General features: G+C 55.7%; 1 protein-coding gene across 5 annotated transcripts in view; it reads right to left on the reverse strand.

Annotated features, from left to right (window-relative positions):
- Positions 1-3,287: 3,287 nt before the first annotated feature.
- SLC66A2 (solute carrier family 66 member 2) overlaps positions 3,288-22,469 on the reverse strand; it is a 41,723-nt gene continuing 22,541 nt past the window's right edge. For 4 of the 5 annotated variants that reach the window (XM_055303229.1, XM_055303230.1, XM_055303231.1 and 1 more), the window contains 2 exons: positions 14,219-14,435; positions 3,288-4,969 (listed from right to left, as the gene is read on the reverse strand). In XM_055303229.1, the coding sequence (XP_055159204.1) occupies positions 4,762-4,969; positions 14,219-14,435 (425 nt within the window). In that variant the 3' untranslated portion in view covers positions 3,288-4,761. The remainder of the gene's footprint in view (positions 4,970-14,218; positions 14,436-22,469) is intronic. The other variant, XM_055303233.1, reaches the window with a different exon arrangement.

The raw sequence follows: 22,469 nt of genomic DNA on the forward strand, positions 1-22,469 counted from the left end.
GGCGGGCCCAGGTGCCGGCACCTCAGCACGTGACAGAGACAAGGGGGACGTGAGCACAGCCACCCAGCTGGGGGGGGGGGGCTGACCTCTGACCTGCCCCCTGCACTAGCTCCGGGGTTTTCCTGGATGCCTCCTCACTCGTGCTCCCCTGAAAACGCCTCCGCGGAGCCCAAGGTGTGCCCAGGGTGTGCGAGCTGGCCTCGGGCCCTTCCCTGGGGTCGCCTCCACCAGGGGAAGGGGAAGGGGGCAGGAGCCCCGACGCAGCTCCCGGAGGCCTGTCCTCACCAAGCGCCAGCAGTCTGCTCGAAGCCCAGATGGCAGGAACTTCCCAAATCACGTCACTTTGTACTTTTTATTCTAATGAGCGGAGCCAGGACACTGGAGACACTGCTGCCATGGCCGCGGGGAGAAGCGCCCGAACCACCCCAGAGGGTCCCCCCTGCACCCCCCTGCCATCCCCCACCCAGGGCGAAGCCAGAGCCAGAGAGGCTGAGGGGGCGCTGGGGGTGGCCTTGCCCCGAGGCCATTTGTTAGAGGACGCCGCTGTTGCCCGATAAACCACACCACTCCCCTGCCTCTCCCAGTTCCTTGGGCCACACCAGCGTCCACCCCAGGCTGGGAGGGCTTTCCCGTGCTCACGGGGACTTGGCAGGTGACCCGGTGGGACACGTCTGCCTGCACCAAGCCCTGCGCGCACGGCCCGCCGCCGTATCTAGTCCCACGGCAGAGCCCCATCCCGACACTGTGCCCCCAGGGCAGGGGTTCTTGAGGACCCAGGGCTGGATCTGGCAGGATTCAAACCCCAAGCCCCAGCTCCACAGGTGCACACTCCTCTCCCTCCTCCCTGCAGGCACTGGAGCACCTGGGCTCCGCCTCAAGTCTGTAGGGACAGCAGGGAAGCTGACTTCACCAAGATCAGAACGGGCTGAGGCCCTGAACCACAGGGAGGTGAAGGCCGTGTCCCCCCGCCCCCCCGCATCGATCCCGCTCAGATGCTCACATCACCTGAAGCAGGAAGGGATGCAGCCTCACTCTGTCCTGGAGGGACCTGGCCTCACAGGAGCATCTGCAGCTTCTTGCAGCCCACTTCCTGCACCCCTTGGGGCAGGTCCCCAGCTCCCTGCTGTGCCCCCACCTGGAGCCAAGGCCAAAGGAGGAGCTGCCAGGAGAGAGGGCCGGGGGCCGGGGCCACTGAGTGCAGGCTCCAGGCAGATGGGACCTAGGGCTTAGCGGCGCATCCTCTGATGTGCTGGGTCGGCTGCCAGCCCACAGGGTGGACCCGTGTACCCATACACCCCATGGTGACCACGCTCCCGCAGTGACGGCATGCGGCTTGCTCAATGCCTGCTACCTGGTGACATGGCGGGCTGCGGGTGCCCAGGGGACGCTGCGCTCGGAGGCCACACTCAGGGTATCTGATCCCCTGCTCCTCAACTGGCAGGGCTGATGCCCTCCAGGGCAAACTGCATTTCCTGAGTGTCACCAGGAAGACCTCCAGGAACACCCCGGGGCGTCCCTCCAAGGAGCAGGCCAGTGTGGGGGGACAGCCTGAGGAATCTGCCCCTGTGCCCCTCCTCACTGTGGCTGCAGTGGCTCTGACACCGCCCAGGACCCCCAAGGCCCGCGAGCCCTCCAGGACGCACCAGGACGTGCACCACAGGGGGAAGCACACAGACCAGCCCCCCTCACAGGCCGGGCCCCCTCGGGCGGTGGCCTCACTGTCCCAGTCTGGTCAGGGGCCCAGGGACTTGCCAGGTCCCTGCTGACAAGATGTACTAAGACAGGTAGGGAGGCCTGCGTGTGGTGCTGATGCACAGAAGCGGGGCGGGAAGCAGGGGATGTGGTCTGCGAACAGGACACGGCAACCCCCAAGTCGGCCCAGGGCATCACTGGGGGGACACGGGCTCCAACAACTGTGGGCCTCGGTCCACCATGCCACGTGAGCTCCAGAGGGCATTAGGACTTGGGCCTGCGATGCTCAGGGGCAGCAGGCACCCCCTGGGCCTCAGGGCTGCTGTCCATCTCGGCCCAACTGCCCCCCCCCGCTGAGCCTGGGGCCCCACCGCCATCCCACCCTGGCAGGGGTCTGGGCTTCCCCCACATCAACTGCACACTCCCCACCCCGCCTCATGTGTGCACAGGGCTTCTCTGCGGCTTGAGCTGCAGCCACGTTCACAGTCATCCAGCTGCTCTGGGTTCCTGGCAGCCCCGGGGGCGGGTGGCACCTGGTCCCTCACCACAGGCGGGGCGCTATCCCCACTCAGTCCCAACCCAGAGGCTGCCCCAGGGGAGGGAGGGCTCGTCCCCCTTGTTGTGCAGTTACTGAGCCTGGTGCCACCCAACAGGCTGCTGTGTGCAGATCCAGGCACAGGCCCTCTCAGCGGGGAGCACAGGTGTCCCCACTCCACCTCCCTGCTCCTCAGCAGAGCCTCAGAACACAGGCTACAGGAAAGTTCTGAAGAATCGAGATGCACTCTGGGTGCCCAGGGGGGCTCAGGGGTCAGCTCAGGCCGTAACCCCAGGGTCCTGGGATAGAGTCCTACATTGGGATCCCCACAGGGAGCCTGGTTCTCCCTGTGTCTGTGTCTCTGCCTTTCTCTCTGGGTCTCTCATGAACAAATAAAATCTTTAAAAGAACAGGATGTGCTCACAAAGGCACCTTTGTCTACCTGCGTTTCTCATTTCACTGCTGGAACTTTTACTGCATGAACATAATTAAAAGTTAATTTTAATTCACACATCAGAAAGAAAGTAAAAACCCACACAAGGCAGGACAAGGCCCATGCGGGAGATGCGCACCACCTGAGGGCCATGCGGCATCACTGGCTGGACCGGCCCTGGGGCCAGTGCTGGGGGAGGGTGGAGACGCAGCCAAAAACTTAAAATATGACTTTGGTGTTTCTTCACCGTGTCTTTTTCATATTGTTGATATGTCACCCCCACATGTAAACTGTCTCCATGAAAAAAAAGCTGCTCAGTACAGACCATGCCGTCGCTACTTGCAACACAGATGCGTTGGCTCCCCTCTTCCTCAACGGGCCACATGGCCTTTCTCTGAACAACACACTTCTCAGCCTCCAGGGGCACTTGGTGCTTGATCTGCGTCACCAGCAGGAGGCCCCACCTCCCAGGGGCTGGTCTGACCAGGACGGCAGCCCGGGCCTCTTTGGGGCAGCGTTGACCCCAAGGAGGGGCGCCTGCTGTTCCCTGGGGGCCCCAAGTGAAGGGAGGCCAGGACACAAGGCCCCCTGACCAGGGCCCTGTCCCTACCCATTCACAAGGCCACATTGGATCCATGAGGGCTTTATTGTGTTCAAACCACAGTGCTGACACAGTCTCCCCAGCCAGGTGTGCACGGTCACAGCTGTGGCCCCTTCGTGTGTAGGAGACAAACGTGCTCAGAGCCTCTGATAGCCCAGGTCACAGCGAGGAACCTCACGCGGACACTCAAGAGTCCACAGGAAAACTCAGGAGCAGCACACAGCTTTGAGGGCAGACACCACTGAGCTTTGGCACCGCCTGTGCTAACATGCCGGAGTTGCCCCTCTGCCCGACAGAAGGGAGGCCACATGGAAGCATCTAGAACACACAGATGTGGGCGGCCTGGGAGCTTGCCTGGGGCCATTGGGCACAGCTGAGATGCTCATGTAGAACTGGAGGGGAGGGGGATGCAGGGCGACCGAAGATGCCCGCCCAGCCCCCACCCTGGACGGTCACCCAGGCCCGAGAGCTCGGCACGTGGGGACACCCGCCCCACAGTCCCCTCTCCTGACCTGCAGGCCCCTGCCTGCCCTGGAAGACGCGTGTGGAAGGCCCTATGCTGCAGGTGCGAGCAACTCCCAGGATGTAGGGGGGACAGCCCACACATGTGGCCCTCCCTGGGGCAGGGGTGCATCATCTGCCCAGGCCTGACCCCAGGCCCCCGGCTTTCCTGGGAGCACACGTGGACCACCTCCCCCTGCACCCCCAGGACTCGTGGGCAACTCCGGGCTCTGGTGCCAACCCCCTGAGCATGGACACAGGTTGCCCCTGCTACATGTGGCGTCTGCACCAGCATCTTCAGGATGCCCTGCACAGCCCTGGATCCACTGCCACCTGGGGCCACATCCTGAGTCCCATGAGGCAGCTGCACTGAAGGCAGCTCTGATGAGGCCAAGTCCGGCCAGAGGAGCAAGAGCACCTGTAACGGGCGTCCTTGCGACATCCTTTCCACAAGGAGCAGGTGCATATAAAGCCCCAGCCACCCTCTGCAGGCCCCGGCCACCATCACCTTCAGTTACACGCTGGCACCAGGGCACCCACCATCTGGGCCATTCAGAGGGCAGGACCATGTTCTCTGTGCCGCCTTCCTTGCTCCCCAACCCCACCCCTGGTGAGGGTCGCCCAGGCTGCAGGCCCCAGGGACCCCGCCCGTCAATCCCCAGACCCCGGCAGGCTGGGACCCAGTGGAGGATTCCCGGCGCCCTCTGTCCAGCAGCGGCCCGAGGTCGGCCTCTTCCTGGGTCCATGTGCATGTCCCAAGTTCCAGACAGGCGTGTTTTGGGAGGAAGGAGGACACACTTGCTTGTCCATCACCTGGGAAGCGGCTGCAGCCCTGCCATGGGGTATGAAGCCCACTCCACTCGTCCTTAGGGTGAGCGAGCACAGACGTCGGCACCAGGCCCCCAGCAGCCCACCCGGACCCACAGAGGCCAATCGGGATCCCAGCAGCCGGGCTGGCGCCCCTGCGAGAGACACACATCCTCATCTTCCCCAGATGCCTCAGAGGGCCTTGGCACTGGCTGGGTGTGCCACATGGGGGGCCGGCTTCTGGGGGCGGTGGGCGAAGGCATAGGCCTGCCCCAGGATGGCCAGGTCCACCAGCACCTGCAGCAGGCCGCACACGGAGAACTGGAGGGGTGCGCCATTCAGCAAGAAGTAGGCCGTCTTGAAGGTGTCACCGCTAGTCCACATGAGCACCATCTTGATACTGTGGGGACACAAGCCAAGGGTGAGGGGTGCTCAGGACACAGAACAGGGGCTCAGGACCCCGCACCCTTCCCATCCACCCCGAGGCCACCGCATGCACAGTCACGGGGACCAAGGCCCCTCAGCTGACATGGTGGCAGGGGCCATATGCCCTCGGAAGCACCCACCCCTCAGGAGACTCCCCGTGGCCCCCAATGGGCGGGGGATGACCACCCCGACAAGGTGTTCCATGGGGCCCAGCAGGCAGGGGCAGCAGCCACAGCCCGCAGATGCTGGCAAGCAGCACTTGGCCACAGGGACGGGCAGGCCGTGTGCAACCCTTCTCCCCCAAGCCTTCCCGCCCTGGGGTCCCCAGGCTGCACCCACGGGGAGTGGAGAAAACCAGGGAAGCCACTGCCCTTGGGAATCCCTGCTGGCTGGACCCCCTCACTCACAAGATCACAGGAGGGTGATTACATCTCTGGTCACAATGCCAACCGCCCCCCCCCAACATCCCAGATTCACCACGGGGACAGGGACCCTCTGTGAGTAAGGAGAGGACCACCGTGACCCATGCACACACATCTGGGCACGCAGGCCCCAGCACCCCGGCTGCCACCCAGGGGGCCTGAGCCCCACTGTCTAGTCACAGCAGACCCACGTCCACTGGTCACATAGGTGACTGACCAGCACTCAGCGGGAAGGAGGGGATGGAGCCCCCAACACAGAGGATGCACACTGACTGCAAACACCTGGGTGGAGGCAGCAGGGTGAGGGCGGGGCCGACACCCACAGCCCTGGGGATCCTCACAGCGGCCGCCCCGGGCTGGGTTCTTGTTCCTAGGACCGAGGACCAGAGTGAGGAGCCTGCCTCCTGTACCCCCGCCCAAGGCCCTGGCTCAAACACTGTTCTGCGTGCCCTCCACCCACTGGGAGTCAAACTGGCCGTGCGGAACCCAGACAGGAGGCGGGGAGCTAAAACCTAAGGCCTGGGCAGCTGTGCGCCGCCAGTCTGCGAGCAGGACGTCATGTCCAGAAAAGCCCACTGGTGCACCGTATCCAGGCTGTGATTCTGGCTCACAGCATTTCAAAACTTTTGGTTTTTGTTTTGTTTTTTAAAGATTTTATTTATTTATTCATGAGAGACACAGAAAGAGGGGCAGAGACACAGGCAGAGGGAGAAGCAGGCTCCATGCAGGGAACCCGATGTGGGACTCAATCCCGCGCCAAACTGCTGGGCCACCTGGGCCGCCCTCAAGACCTTTGTTTTGAGTTAGTGGGTAATTGCACATTTTAGAAATCCAGATTTATTATCCAAAACAGATCCTGCTTTCCTGGCTGTGTTCAATGTGTGACATTGGTGCTCAGCAGGTTATGACGGGATACGTGTTTGGGATTTGCTGAACTTGTCCAATCTGTAAGTTTATTGAACATCAAATTTGGAAAGTTTTCGATGTTTCTTTGGCTATTTTTGTCTACTCTCCACCCCTTCTCTCCTCCAGACTCAGATGACATCAATGTGAGATTTTGGGTACTTTCTCTACTTTTCTCTGTTGTTGAGAATGTATGATTTTCATAAACGCATCTTCCCCTGCCTCCTGCATCCCACCCAAGTACATTTCTGTTGGGCTTTACTGTATTTTTTTTTATTGAAAATGCTCAAGTGGTGTTCTTAGCGCCATCTCTGAGGAGATGCCCAGCTTCCATTCACTTCCAGAGCCCTTGCTCGTCTCTGGGTTCCTCGCGGCTGCCGCAGAGTCTGCTGGTTGCCTTCTCAAGAGCTGTGCAGGTTTCCTGGTTCTCATTCGAGTAATTTTGGTTTGTATCCTGGACACTGTGCATGTTATAGAACAAGGCCCCGCCGAGAACTTCCGTCCTAATGACAATGGACGCAGTCCTGTTCAAGCTGCACCTGAGCTCAGCTCTGCTTCCGGGGCCCGTGCCATGTGGGCAGTGCACGGCAGGTTCCCCCCCCCCCCCCACGGCCAGTCCTCCACACCCAGGGGCCAGTCAGGGCCCCACCCATGATATTCCAGGGCCCCTTCCCAGGTATGTCCTACCCCCACCTCCCTGAGCTGCCTCGGGGACACTCTCCTCCATGGCCTGTGGCTAGAGAACCAAGAGCTCCCGTGTTGCAGCCCCACCATGCGTGCCCCATGGTCAACAGGCCTCAGGTCCACATGGTGGGTGGGCACACGGAGAGGTTAAAGGCATGGGCTCCCTTGGCTCTCAGGGGAGGGGGACCTGCCCTCGCAGAGGGTGCCTGCCGGCCACCTGGGACCACCAGGACGGGGCCCTGATGTAAAAGATCGGCCACAACGTCAACACCCAACACCAACCTCACCCCCCCTCCCGCATTCAGAGCCGCGGGGGCTCCCTTGGGTGCTCGTCTTCCCACCGGGCACAGGCCTGAGGCTGGCAGGGAAGGGAGAGCATGACAACCTGTATCAGCCACACACATAGGGGGCTCTGGTTCCCTGCCCCCAACATGCCCCCTGACCGCCCCTGACCTGGCCCCGATATGCCACCGACCTGCACTGACCTGCCCCTGACTTCCCACGACCTGCCCCCCAACCTCCCCCAACATGCCACCAATCTGCCCCCGACCTCCCCCGACCTGCCCCCAACCTGCCCCCCGACCTCCCCGACCTGCCCACCTGGCCCTGTCCCTAACCTGCCCCCAACCTGCCCCTGACCTGCCCCCCAGGCTTGTGCCCAGGCCTCCACTTGTACTCGAGGGCAGAGATGGGCTTCTGCTGCTGGCCTCATGAAAAGACCTGAGATCAGTGGTCGGGGTCTGTGTTCCCCAGTGGCCCCCTTTCCCCAATGGGTCCCCACCAACATCTGACCTGGTCAACCCTGGACAAGGATCTGTCACCCGAGGTAATAAAGAGCCCTCCCATTCCCAAGGCTGTGCCTCTGCCCCTATTGTCCTTGTGAGGACTTCAGGGGCCACAGGAGGGCCGAGCCTGCAGGTGACTCTGCGCCATCAGGACCTCAGGGCTGGATGGCAGGAGAGGAGCGCAGGGAGCAGCAGGTGGTGCCCTTGGAGCTGCAGGGCAGGGGCTCTGGCTACTGCACAATTGAGCTATTGGGGGGAGTGGGGGGAAGGCAACGGACATAGCAGAACCAGGGGCCCCGTGAGGACGGCCATGTCAGGCAGGGGTCAGGGTTAGGTCTGCGCCCCCAGGAGGCCACAGGCACCGGGCACGAGGGGCTGAGATGCCCGCCTTGCCTGCACCGTGGAGGCCCCACTCAGACCCCGCAGAACCAGCACGCCCAGGACAAGCTCCAAGAGCAGTCAGGCGTCTGCAAATGGCCACAAAGACAAGAAAGCAGTGACTCAGACATGAGTCTGCTTCCATTTTACAGAATTAAGAGCTCAAGGTACAGTCTCCCCCGGAGATGCATAAATGGTGGCAGGAGGCGAAACAACTCCCTCAAAACATATAAAACCTAACAAGTCACAGCGACCCAGGTGGCAGGTGATGCAACCGCGGGGGAGCAGCCTGAGTGGGAGGGACACCAGCCATGTCCCCCTCCTCACACCAGACCCAGGGACAGGCTGCTGGTCCCGGGCAAAGCTCCCGGCCCCCTGACCTTGCGGGAAGCTGGCCAGGCTGTTTACGGTGGCTCCACGCGGCCGGGACGTCCCAGAGGCAGGTGGCACACTTCCCATGGGGCAGGCAGGCCAGTCCCAGGACCCCCCACCCGGGCCTGCCGGAGCCCCTCTGGGCTCTAAATGCACAGCTGCTCTCTTTACCCGCCCCCCCCCCCCACTGGGGATGGGAGGCCACCCACAGTGGGGAGAGCTCCTCCTGATGTGAGGAACATTCTGGGCTGTAGACACCTCACCCAGCCTTGGCCGTCGGGCTAGCTTCTGCTCAGGGTCTGGAACGTGACAGCCCCACCTAGGTAGGGGCTCAAGCAGTCCCTGCCTGGTCCCCTGCGGGAAACAAACACCCCAAGAAGGACCGTCCTTGTGCAGAAACCCGGGCCCAGGGGTACAAGCTCTCGGTCACCCCCTGACCCCAAGGTGCCCACCCCTGTGCTTCCTGGGACTGCCCTGAGCCCTGAACTCCCATCACCCAAACCACACGAGGGATGAACCCCAGAAGTGGGGCTACAACTGGTACACACCGGGATGTCCTCCAGCCCCCGCCTCCTTGGACGCAGCAGGCTCAACCTGCCAGAGTTCCATAGATGCCAGAAGCCTGGACTGTCACCTCCCAGGCCCCAGGTTGTGTCCTTCCTGCTCTGGCTGGATTCCTCTCCCCTCCTGACTCCAGCAGGGCCCCTGCACCCGGATCCCCTGCCCCCTCCACTATCTTAACCCAGGCTCCCATTACTTCACTATTGGCTCATTCTTCCTCCCAAACCATTCCAAAAATCCCTCTCAGCCCATCCTGCTCTGTTTGGAGTCAAGTCCAAAAGCCAATTGGTGCTCAAGAGACAATGGCCAAGCTCCCAGCCTGCCCAGCCTCTTCCAGCGCCCACCAGCTCAGGCTGGCCAACTCCCACGGCCTCCCCAGTGCCCCTCTCTGCTCCCTCCAGCCTCAACCCAGACCTCCCTCCCCCTTCCACCCATCAAAAGCACTCCAAAATTCAAAATCTACGCAAAACACAACCCAAAGGAGTAGGTTTTTGTGATCTTGGGTTAGTCAGTGGTTCCTTGGGTAAGACAGAGCATAAGCAATACACCCACACACAAATACACTGGACTTGGGCAAATTTAAAATTTTTTGTGCTGAGAAGGGTAATATCAGGAAAGTGAAAAGACAACCCACAGGATGGGAGAGAAAAACTGGAAATCATACACCTGATAAGGTTCTAGCCGCCAGTGCATATAAAGAACTCTACAAATCAATAATAGAAAAATAAACAACCAAATTTAAAACTGGGCAGAGGACTGAGCACACATTTCCCCAGAGAAGGTACACAGATGGCCAACAAGCACATGGGAAGATGCTCAACATCATTAGTATCAGGGAAATGTCACCAAACTCAGCAAGATCCGCATGACACCCACTAGGGCGGCTGCAATCAACAGGCCATGGAGGACAGTGAGGACGGGCAAGGGTTAGAACCCTCACACCCACTGTGGACCCAGCAAGGCAGCTTGAGTAGGGAGACACAAGCTGCCATCTGACCCGGCAAGCACCCCACTCGCATGTTCCAGGAGAAATGAAAGCACAGGTCCACGCGGACACTTGCATGTGAATGCCCACAGCGGCGGCATCCCTAACACCCAGGCGTCTATTGGCTGAAAAACACACAATACAGGTCTCAGCAACAGGCACTGCGGCGCCTACACAGAGGAGCCCGGGAACACCGCTGGGTGAAAGGAGACACGAGAGACATCTTACAACATGACTCTGGTTATGCGAAGCACCCTTGGAGATCGCAGGGAAGGGGCTGCCAAGGGCGGGAGGCCGGGAGCAAAGGAAGAGGGATCACCAGCAGGTTCGAGGTTTCCTTTCCGGGTCATGGAAATGTTGTAACGTTAGACGGTGTGGTGGTCGCACAGCTCCATGGATCGTCGAAAACCCATCCAGTGGTGCGCAGAAGCAGTAACGGTGCCTCTGGGGAGCTTCGCACCCGCTCCAGGTGCTGCCCTGCCACCCGCCTGAAGCCTCCGCCGAGCTCACCTGAAGGACCAAATACAGGTTTCGGACAGACTGTGACGCTGCAACTCCTGCATCGCAGTTTGCGGATCCACTGGTCCCTCTCTCAATGGACACTCGGGTTCTTTTGTTGTCAGCTGCCGTGAGATACGCAGCCGTGAGCACGGGTACACAGTCATCTCAGGCCCTGCTTCCAACACCCCAGGCAGACGCTCAGGACTAGACCTGCCAGGTCACATGGTGACTCCGTTTTTTATTTCTAAGGTGGCTTGGTACTCTCCTCCACAGTGGCTGCATGGCCCAGCCTTACCGCCGCCGTGCACGGGCTCCCGCCCTCACCACCCTTGCCGACACCGGCTGCTCTTCTGTCTGAGGGCAGCCTCCTACCTGTCCTACCGGGGCCAGGTGGGGCCTCGGCAAGTCTCCTCTGCATTTCCCTGATTAGTGGGACCAAGCGTCTTATGCTTATTGACCACATGCATGTCTGCCTTGGAAAAAAAGAGTTTTCCAGTCTTTTGCTCATTTTTAATTGGGTTGTTTCTTTGTTATCAACTTTTAGCAGCTCTTTCTATATTCTCAATATTAATCCCTTATTGGATAGATGATTTGCATATATTTTCTCCCATTCTGTAGGTTGCCTTTTTAATCTTTGGATAGTCTTTTGATGCATCAAACCTTTTGATTTCATAAAATCCAATGTCTCTTTTGTTTGTTTGTTTCTTCCCATGCCTTTGGTGTCACATCCAAGAAATCACTGCCGAATCTAGCATTGTGATGCTTTTACTTTTTGTTCTAGGAATTTTATTGTTTTAGGTCTTACATTTAGGTTTTTGATCCATTTTGAGTTAATTTTTATCTAGGATGCCAGGTAAGGGTCTAACTCCACTCTTTCACATGTGAATGTCCCATTGCCCCAGCTCCATTTGTGGAGAAGACTGTCCTTTCTCCACTGGATGGTCTTAATGCCCTTGTGGAAAATCATTTTACCCTATGTGTAAGGGTCACTCCTGGGCTCTCTGCTCTATTCCATGTCTTTATGCCAATGACACACTGTCTTGATTACTATACCTTTGCAGTTATCCTTGAAATCTGAAAGTCTGAGTCCTCTAGTTTTACTCTTTTTTGAGATTGTTTTAACTATTTGGGGTCCCTTAATATTCCACATGAATTTTAGGACTAGTTTTTCTATTTCTGCAAAAGAAATCACTGGGATTTTTTTTTTAAGATTTTATTTATTTATTCATGAGAGATACAGAGAGAGAGGCAGAGACACAGGTAGAGGGAGAAGCAGGATCCCTGCAAGAAACCTGATGTAGGACTTGATCCCAGGACCCCAGAATCACACCCAGACCTGAAGATAGACACTCAACCACTGAGACAACCACTGAGTCCTTCACTGGGATTTTGAAAAGGATTCCATTAAAGCTGGGATTGCGGGATCCCTGGGTGGTGCAGCGGTTTAGCCCCTGCCTTTGGCCCAGGGCGCGATCCTGGAGACCCGGGATTGAATCCCACATCGGGCTCTCTGCATGGAGCCTGCTTCTCCCTCTGCCTGTGTCTCTGCCTCTTTCCCTCTCTCTGTGTGACTGTCATAAATAAATTTTTTTTAAAAAAAAATCTGGGATTGCTTTGGGTAGTACTGACATTTTAGCAATACCAAGTCTTCCTGATGTGAACACAGGATGTTTTCCCATTTACTCAGGTCTTCCATTCCTCTCAGCAGGGTTTTGTAGTTTTCGTCGTGCAAGTCTTTTAACCTCCTTGGTTAATTTCAAGTATTTATACTTCTCATGTAACCATAAATGGAATTGTTTTTGTAATTTCTTGAGTGCCCTGCAACCTGCCCTTGGTGGCGCTGGGGGATTAAGCTGTTGTGTCATTTCCTATATTAAGAAGCTTGAATCTTGAGGCACGTGGATGGCTCAGTCAGTTGAGCGTCCAACTTTTGATTTCAGCTCAGGTCTGATCTTAGGTTATGAGATCGAGACCCGTGTAAGGCTCCGTGCTCAGTGGGGAGTCTGCTTGAGATTTTCTCTCCCTCTGCCCTTCCCTACACCACTTGCACATACTGGCTCTCTCTCTAAAGTAAATAAATCTTAAAGAAAAAGCAGCAGCAGCAGCTTGAATCTCTGCCTTCTAGAGACATCTGTGGACTCGGCTTCGTGTCTGTGGATCAGAGCCTCCAGCCATAGTCACTGTCAGCCTCTGCTCTGGCCTGCCTCTGACCCTTGGATAGTCCTTTTCCATCACGAAAGTTTGGCCTTGAAAAACTGAGACAATGTTATATTCAATCACCAGGGTATCCCCTAAATGGCAGATACAGTAAGAGATGCCTACAGGATCCAACCAGCAATAGGAGACAGCTCAGGTGCAGCCACACACACGGATGGGCTTGGAAGCAGCAGTACAGGAGCAACGTGAGCCCACTGAAGCCACTGTGGCCACAAGTCAGTGGTCAGCCTGAGTGAGTTTGCAGGCGCCAAGGGTCCCTGGGGAGAGGACACCATGCCCCAGCTACTGGACAGGCCTCCCACAGCACATTCAGATCCGCAGGAGCACACTAGTCATCTTCTTTACACTTCACCTGAATAGATACCCATCCAACGAGAACCGGGTAGGGAAGGGACTGTAGCCACATCACAGGAGGGGCAGCCAATGGGCCTGAGGGGGACAAGCACAGAGAAGACGCTCCAGGGAGGTGGGATCACAATGCTCCTCCACACCTGGGCCCACCTGGGAGGGGCTGAGGGTCTGCATGGATGTCAGGGAAAGGGGCATGAAACATTCAGGTACAGGACGCCCGGGGGCTCAGCAGTTGAGCGTCTGCCTTCAGCTCAGGGTCCTAGGGTCCTGGGGTCCTGGGATCGAGTCCTGTACCGGGATCCCCATAAGGAGCCTACTTCTCTCTCTGCCTATGTCTCTGCCTCTCTCTGTGTCTCTCATGAATAAATAAGTAAAATCTCTAACATACCCCCTGCACAGGTATACTGACACCTGAGGAGGGAGCTCCCCATCACAGGAAGCAAGCAAGTGCTAGAAGAACACCTGGCAGGAAGGACAAAGATTCTGAACAGGCCAATCCAAAGGTCCCTGTAATTCTGGTGGACACCCTGTTCCAGTGCATGGGTGACTCTCATGGGGTCGGGACAGGACAGTGGAAAGCTCCCCCCAGTGCCCCCAAGGTCTGTTCCACACTGGCCTCCCATTACTTGGAGCGCATGTGAAGACGTGAATGGCAACAGCACACATAGCTATCACCAAGAGTGCCCCTCATGACACACATCCCCCGCCTCTGGAAGCCAGGGCACCTCTGCACACCCCCTGACTATGGGCAGAGCTCTCCCCTCACATCCCCTCTCCTGTGCTCGGCACATCCTTCCCACTATGATGCTTCAGGTTCAACCTAAAAGAGAGGCTCTCAGACCCAGTACCGTGAGCTTCCCCTCACCTGTCCCATGCTAACATATCTGCCCAGGCAGCAAGACGCCAAAGGACCCATGCGCTCCAACCCAAGCTGTTCTTTACTTGGCAGCTGTACAAACAGGACTTAAGATATAGCAGCCAGGTTTGTACACATTTGACTCTGACCAATCATGTGGGCACATCGGTACCAAGAGGTGCAGTGAGATCGACACTTACGAGCCTACCTCATTCCCTCAGTGGACTGGTGGCGGTAGTTGCGGTAGAGCTGAGGGACACCTAGCATGGCTTCGGTCAGCACAGCCAGGAAGCCCAGGGTCTCCACAAAAAGGGCTGAATCGATGGACAGGTATGTGACGTAGCCTGCCACGCCCGTGAAGGCCAGGACACATTGCACATAGTCCCCGAAGCTGCTCCAGTGCCAGAAGTGGTGAGGGTCAAAGTCTAGGGCAAGAGGAAGAGAGATATGTGAACTAGGCACACAGATCAAGGTCATCATGAGGAGAGAGGATATGAACTGAGGTCAAGGTTATCAAGGGTACAGTGTCAGCTGAGTGAGGGGGTCAGGTCAGCGTGAGGGGAGGAGGTGAACTGAGTGAGGGAGTCAAGGTCACCGTGAGGACAATATGGGCTGTGGGGCTCTTGACCAAGGCGCTTGTGAGGGAGCCTCGATACAGATATTAATTCAATGTAAAGATGGTAAAACCCATAAGTCTGCTACTGCAGTCAGTGGTACCAGAGCTGCTGAATCTCCCTCCTGGGTAGAGCCCTCGCCCTTCCCCTCCACAGCTGCATGAGTCAACCATGCACCTCCGTTTCTTCTTCTTCTTCTTTTTTTTTTTTTAAGATTTTATTTATTTATCCATAGACACAGAGAGAGAGAGGCAGAGACAGGCAGAGGGAGAAGCAGGCTCCACGCAGGAAGCCCGATGTGGGACTCGATCCTAGGTCTCCAGGATCACACCCTGGGCTGCAGGCGGCGCCAAACCGCTGCGCCACCGGGGCTGCCGGTTTCTTCTGATGTAAGAGAGTAGCAGTATGACCTGCCTCCTATGGCTGTTCTAATAGTTCCGTGAGTTAATCTCATGACCCCAGTCCAGTGCCAAGCCTGTAATAAGGGCCCGATGAAGGTACGTACTCATCATTGCTACCCACTTCACTGATAGAATGTTATCATTTGCTGGACACACGTGTCCTGCAGACCGAAATCATAAGTGCTCGCAAATGAGCAAACTACATCAAGTTCCTGGGCTCAGGCAGATAAACATGGGAGTCCTGGGGACAGAAGCAGCTACAGGAAAGGTCAGGAAAATGGGGTAAATACAGAGAGAACATGAGGGGGCATGGTGCACCCCAAGACCAGCCTGGTCCTGACACCGGGAGGGCCTGGAGCCGAGGCACCGTGGGGGCTGCAGGCATAAGCGAGGGCATTGGACGGCAGGGCGGGCCAACTGGGGCCGGGAAGTACCCCGAGGGGAAGAGCCAACCTGCACACATATGCCTGTCCTCCCACCCAGACCCTCCCTCCCAGCCCCACCCCCTCACTCCACAGGAGAGCACTATCCTAAGTCTGAGCTGGAAACGGGGTGCAGACAGATGGCCAGAGGAGGACGAACATGGCTGGCAGGAGGGATGTCATACCAGACTGAGGGTCCATTCCTAGAGCAGGGCTGGGTATGAGCCAGCTGTGCTGCAACACGGGGGTGGCCTGAGTGTGTGGGGAGCCTGGAACACAGGCTGGGGACAAACGAGGGGTCCCCTATGGAGAATAGGAAACCATGAAGGATGCAGCAAGGGGACGAATCTCAGACCCGGCTGAAATCCCTGCCTTTGTGCCTGTGGAGTGGAGAGAACACAGTCAGAGGTGAGAACCTGGGCCAGGACTGGGATGACTGGGGGACATGCGAGTATGGATAGGGTCCCAGGGGCTTTAGGAAGCTGGTCTGAGTTCAAGGTGTCAGAAGCCTTTCTACTTTAGGTTCTCAAGGAGCAAGTCAATTAACAGATGACTAACAGAAAATCCTTATCAAAAGTTTCTAAGACTGAGGCTAGACCCTTAACTCAGCATACATAAAAATTAATTCAAAATGGATCAAAGACCTAAACATGAGAGAGAAAACTCTTAGAAGAAAATATAGAGGGAAAGCTTTGAGACATTGCATTTATCGATGGTTTCTTAGATGTGACAACAAAAGCACAGACAACAAAAGAAAAAATAAATTGGACAATATCAAAAATGTAAACTTCTGTGTTTCTAAGGGGAAAAAGGTCTTTGACATTATTGGTTTTAGCAACAATTTTTTGGATACAACACCAAAAGTGCAAGCAACAAAAGCAAAAATAAATGAGTGGAAGTACATCAAATTGAAAGGCATCCGCAAAGCCAAAGAAACAACAGGCCAAACTAAAGGAGACCAACACAATGGGAAAAATATTTGTAAACTGTCACCCTTACCAAGGGTTTATATCCAAATACATACAAAACTCATACAACTCAAAGGAAAAAAAAAAGCCAATCCAATTAACAAATGGTCATAGGACTAGATTAGACATTCCTCCAAAGATGACATCCTGATGGCCAACAGACACATAAGATGCTCTAGCTCACTCATCATCAAGGAGATACAGGTCAAAACCACAACAAGGTCCCATGTCACACCCGTCAGAATGGCTAAAATAAAAAAGACAAGAAACAGCAACTGCTGACGAGGCCATGGAGAAAGGGGTGTCCTCATGCCCTGTGGTGGGAGTGCAAGCTGCTGCTGCCACCCTGGAAAACAGCATGGGGGGTCCTCAAAGAGTTAAAAATGGAGCTGCCCTATGATCCAGCCATTCCACTTCTGGAATACAGCTAAAGGAAATGCGATCATTATTCTGAAGAGCCACCAGCGCCCCCCACTCCCTGCAGCACTACTCACAACAGACCTGGGAACAGCCTAAGCAACCATCAGGAGATGAACGGATACGAAGGTGTGCTAGACACACACACACACACACACACACACACACACACACAACAGATTATCCTTCAGCCATTAGAAAAAGGGGGAAAAGGGATATCTTGCCTTTTGTGACAACACAGATGGATCTTGAGGACATTATGCGAAGTAAAACCAGTCAGAGAAAGACAAGCACTGCATGTTCTCACTGTTGTGTGGAACCCAGAAAGCCAAGCTGACAGAAACAGAGAGTAGAATGGTGACTGCCAGCATGCGGAGGGGGGAAAAGGGGGGATGCAGTCAGAGGGCACAAATTCCGAGCCTGTGAGGACAAGTTCTGGGATCTAATGCACAGAATGGTGACCGTAGTTAACGATGTCATAGCGTACACAGGAAAGTGGCTGGGGTGCCTGGCTGGCTCAGCTGGTGGAGCCTGCGACTCTTGATCTAGCCCTACACATCAGGTATACAGTTTACTTTTATTTTTTTAAGATTTTATTTATTTATGATAGACACACAGAGAGAGAGGCAGAGACACAGGCAGAGGGAGAAGCAGGCATCATACAAAGAGCCTGACGTGGGATTTGATCCAGGATCTCCAGGATCACACCCTGGGCTGCAGGCGGCGCTAAACCGCTGCGCCACGGGGGCTGCCCTACAGTTTACTTTTAAAAAGAGGGGAAAAGGGACGCCTGGATGTCTCAGCGGTTGAGCCTTTGGCCCAGGGCGTGATCCCCGGGGTCCTGGGATCGAGTCCCACATCGGGCTTCCTGCAGGGAGCCTACTTCTCCCTCTGCTTGTGACTCTCCCTCTCTCTCTGTGTCTCTCATGAATAAATCAATCTTAAAAAAATTAAATTTAGGGGATCCCTGGGTGGCGCAGCGGTTTGGCGCCTGCCTTTGGCCCAGGGCGCGATCCTGGAGACCCGGGATCGAATCCCATATCGGGCTCCCGGTGCATGGAGCCTGCTTCTCCCTCTGCCTGTGTCTCTTCCTCTCTCTCTCTCTCTGTGACTATCATAAATAAATAAATTTAAAAAAAAATTTTTTTTAAATAAAAAAAAATAATTAAAAAAATTTTAAATTTAAATTTAAAAAGGGAGGAAAAAAGAAAGGTGTTAAGAGGATAGATCTTAAAGGTTATCTCCACCAAAAAAGAGTCATTATGTGAGGGGGTGAAACTGTTCATTGATCTTACTGTGGTACTTATTCCACAATATTTAAGTGTATTAAATCATCACATTGTACATCTTAAACTTAAAAAGGTTATACGTCAATAATATCTCTATAAAGCTGAGAAATCTTTAAAAAAACCTTTGTGTTTCCAAGGACACAATCAACAAGGTGAAAGGCAATGTGAATGGGAAAAAGTATTTGCAAGTCAAAGGGCCTCATATATGTGCGTGTAGGGCTGAAGTCCCTGGGTTTTGGGGTGAGAGGAAGGCAAAAAAACTGTGGAAAGAAAAAGGACCAAAATCTTCCCAAATGTTATGGAAACTCTAAGTCCTACATCTAAGAAGTACAACAGATCCCAAGCACAAGAAACACACAGAACAGCGTTCCACATGCTAGCAACAAGCAATCAGAAATTGAATTCTAAAACCATCAGCACACAGCCCACCAAAGGGTAGGAAGGCTTAGGAACAAACCTGACGACGTGCAAGCCCAGCGGAAGCCAAGGAAGCGGCGCTGAGAGAAACCTAGGTGAGATGCGAGCACAAAGAACGGCTTACAGACTGTGAATGAGGACGCGAAGCGGCAGGAACCCACATGCGCAGGACGCTCAGAACGGGGGCGGTTCCGTGGGGAGTTGTGCACACATACCATGGGTCCAGCCAGCCCACCCCTGGGTGTGCACCCGGAGAAACAAGCAGACGGTCACGTATGGATCAGAGCAGCGTCAGCGGTAACTGCCCAGCCTGGGAACGACCCACAGGCCTGCCGGCCAGTGGAGAGACACACACAATGCAACACCACGGAGCTCAGCCACGAAGGGACTGCTCGGTCACACTCCAACTGTCCGCCCACCCAATGGCCAGGCTGCAGTGTCTCAGCCCCTCCTGCGTGCCTGGCTCCATAGCTCATCAGGCCCAGCTCCCGGAGGAGGGACCCGAGGTCAGAGAGCCTCCTCCAGGCCCCCCCTACCGCCGCCTCCGGAAGTCAAGTGAGACCCCCCCCCCCCGGGGCATGCCCCCAACATCTCCTTAGTGTGACCAGGTGATGGCCATCACTGGGGGGGTGGGGCAGAGAGCAGCCATGAGCAGTCCCAGGACCTGGGGGATCCCCAGCACCTGACCGCCCCCCACACCCCGCCAAGCTCCACGCAGGGAAGACACACATTCCAGGTCCACCTCCTAAGTCACTAGTGCCAAGAAAAACTGAAATGACACTAAATTTTAATAATCTACAGAATACACATCATCTAGAATTCCTGGGATAGCTGAAGAAGCCACTTTCCTCCTGAACACGTATGTGATGCACAATAAAAGGACAACTCAATTAAGAAACGGGCAAGGGGCCTGAATAGCCACTTTTCTAGAGAAGATGTTCGGATGTCCAAGAAGCACAGGAAGAAATGCTCCCATCACCCATCGTCGGGGAAACGCAGGTCACAGCCACACGGAGATGCCTTCACAGCTGTGATGACGGCAGTAAAGACAGTAAGAGGCCTCGGGGGCCTTCAGCTCAGGGTGTGATTCCATGGTCCTGGGATTGAGTCCCACCTCAAGTCCCATATCGGGCTCCCTGCATGGAACCTACTTCTCCCTCTGCCTATGTCTCTCTCTCTCTGTCTCTCATGAATAAATAAATAAAATCTTAAAAAAAAAAAAAAAAGAAAGAAAGGCAGAGACCACCCAGATGTCCATGATGGACGAGTGGATAAGCAAAATGTGGTAGATTCACATCCGGAAATACCACCTGGCCTTGGGGAGGATCAAGCGATGGCACCCATGGTGGCGTGGACTGATCTGGAAAACATTTTGCTAGTGGAAGAAGCCAGTGAGCAGAGACCACATCCTGGATTCATCCCATACAGGAAACATCCAGAACAGGCAAATCACACAGAAATGCCTAAGTGGTTTCCCAGGGTAGGGGTAAGGGAGCCATGGGGGCTTATATAGGGTTTCTCTTGGGGTGATGGAAATGTGCTTTAAGTAGACATTTTTTTGACATAAATAACCTCTACACTCAATGTGGGCCTTGAACTCACAAACCCAAGAGTCACAGGCTCTTCTAAGCCAGCCAGGTGCCCAAGAAACACTCTATAATTAGTGGTGATGATCACACAGCATTGCGAATGTACTAAAACCACTGAATTGTATACTTTAAGGTGATTAAAATGGTGAATCTGATGCGAATTTTATCTCAAAAAAGTTTTCAAGGGTAAATTTTACGGTACGTGAATTACATCCCAAAAAGCTAATTTTATTTATTTTTTCCAAAAAGCTAATTTTAAGACATAATACAGTAAAATAGTCTCTATGTATGTGATGTGTTATGTAAAGAGGTAGAGAAATACCCAGTCTAGTAAGTACATTTTCCAATCCTAAAGTTAAAAATACTTCTCTTAAACTTCAAGTGTGAGGTGCTGTCATTTGCATCCTGAGCAATTTAAAGTAAACCCAGCAACACATCCAACCACCACCTTGTGGGATGCACCACGGTCACTTGAGTGGCAGGGAGAGAGAAGCGGGACTCCTATAAAGCGGAATGTCCGTGAGGGTAATACCGGATAAATACAGAAATGAGATTTGCAGAGTTTAGATGCTTAATGAAAAGTATAGGTTCCTGATCTGTTCACACAGAACCAAACCTCTATACTTGAGAGGTTTCTACATCAGAGGTCGTCTCATTAATAATTTTTGAAAGAAGCTAAGAGAGGAGAGGCCCAGGGGAGGGCAGCCCCCAGGCAGCACCTGCCCCACCCCTAGGGCAAGTCCCCAGCAGGTGCAGGTACAGGTGATGTGTCAGGAGGGGGTCTCCAGAACTGGGATAGAAAGGGGCGGTGCCCCAGGTTACCCACCATGTGGACCGAACTGCATCCCCTCAACAGTTTCACGACCCACACACCAAACCCAGACGCAACATGCTGTCCAGACAAGACCCGGAGATAAGGCATTGAGCCCTGAACAATGCTCCCAGGACTGGGGGCCAACCGGTCCCTCTCGGCCACCATCAGCTCTTCCCCTCGTGACTGCCTCTCAGAACTGATCTGCCTCCCTGGCCATTCCCTGGTCCCTGTGTGGGGAGGGGCCACGGGGCCGCAGGGGCTCCAGGAGGCTGGTGAGGGTGACATCACACCGACCTGTGCACCCCCAGAGGCCCCGCTCAGGAGCCAGGAGCAGCGGGGCCCTTGGGCTTCATGGACACCCAGAGCCTCGCAGACCCCGCGGACCCCCCCAACAAGACACACCTGCATGCCCAGTGTCAGACCAGTAGGCAGTGCAGCCGCGCCCCCACCGGGCAAATAGGTGCTCCAGCACAGGCCACCTCCCCCTCCCCACCCAGGAGCCCCTCCCACAGGCCCACTCAGGCCTGAGCCCCTACAGCACATGTCCCCACTCCTCTGCACTCCCCCTGCCCCAACCCTCTCTGTGCTCCAGACCCCCTGCCCCCAACTCCCTCCCTGCCCCCCCCTCATCTTTCCTCCAGGCCCCACCCCCCTCCCCCAGCCCATCCGTCCTGTCTCTCCCCCATACCCCCATCTGTTCATCTGTCCCCCATCTTCCCCCAGCCCTCCATCTGCCCCCCATCTCTCCCCCAGGCCCCCCTCCCTCTCTCCCTCAGCCTGCCCCCTCTCCCCCAGCTCGTCTATCCCCCAGCCCTACCCCATCTCTCCACAGGACCCCCTCCATCTCTCTGCCAGCGCCTCCATCTGCCCCCCATCTTTCCCCCAGCCCATCTATCCCGTCTCTCCCCCAGCTCCCCCATCTGCCCCCCATTGTCTCTCCCTCAACCCCCCTCTCTGAGGCAGGAGGTTGGGTGGAGACGGCTCCCCAGGGACTGACTCTTAACTACCATCCATCAAATGTGATGTGAGAAGGCACAGAAGCTATTTTTTGCAGCTGAAGACTCTGGAATGAGACCTGTTATGTCTGTCTTCTGGGGGCCCCGCCGAGCTCTAGGGTCACCTAACATGGAAGCATGGTGACCACACTGGCCCGAGGTCACCACAGGAACCTGCCCTGTAAGGTAGCCACACCTCCAGAGGCCAACCAGGAGGAGGAAGGAAACTCCAGGCTCTGTGCCCCCCCCCCCCACTGACCCCCAAACCCACCCAGTTTTCCTGGTGTTTGGGGGGAAATCCTGGTGTTTTCTGCCACCTTCCTCAGCCTTCCTCACAGGGCAGCCCTGTTCCACCTGCGCACTCTCCAGCTGTCCCAGGGTCACACAGCCGGGCTCCCCAAGCCGTCCCTCGCCCCATCCACTGGGGTCACCGCTCCTCCCAGGGAGAGGGGGCCCTGCACACACCAGGTGTCCCTGGGGATCGCTGCTGACTGCCTTCATTCTGGAGGATGAAGAGGCCACACAGCAGGGCA

The sequence above is a fragment of the Nyctereutes procyonoides genome, unplaced genomic scaffold (genome assembly GCF_905146905.1).
Source record: "Nyctereutes procyonoides isolate TBG_1078 unplaced genomic scaffold, NYPRO_anot_genome, whole genome shotgun sequence".
NCBI lineage: Eukaryota > Metazoa > Chordata > Mammalia > Carnivora > Canidae > Nyctereutes > Nyctereutes procyonoides.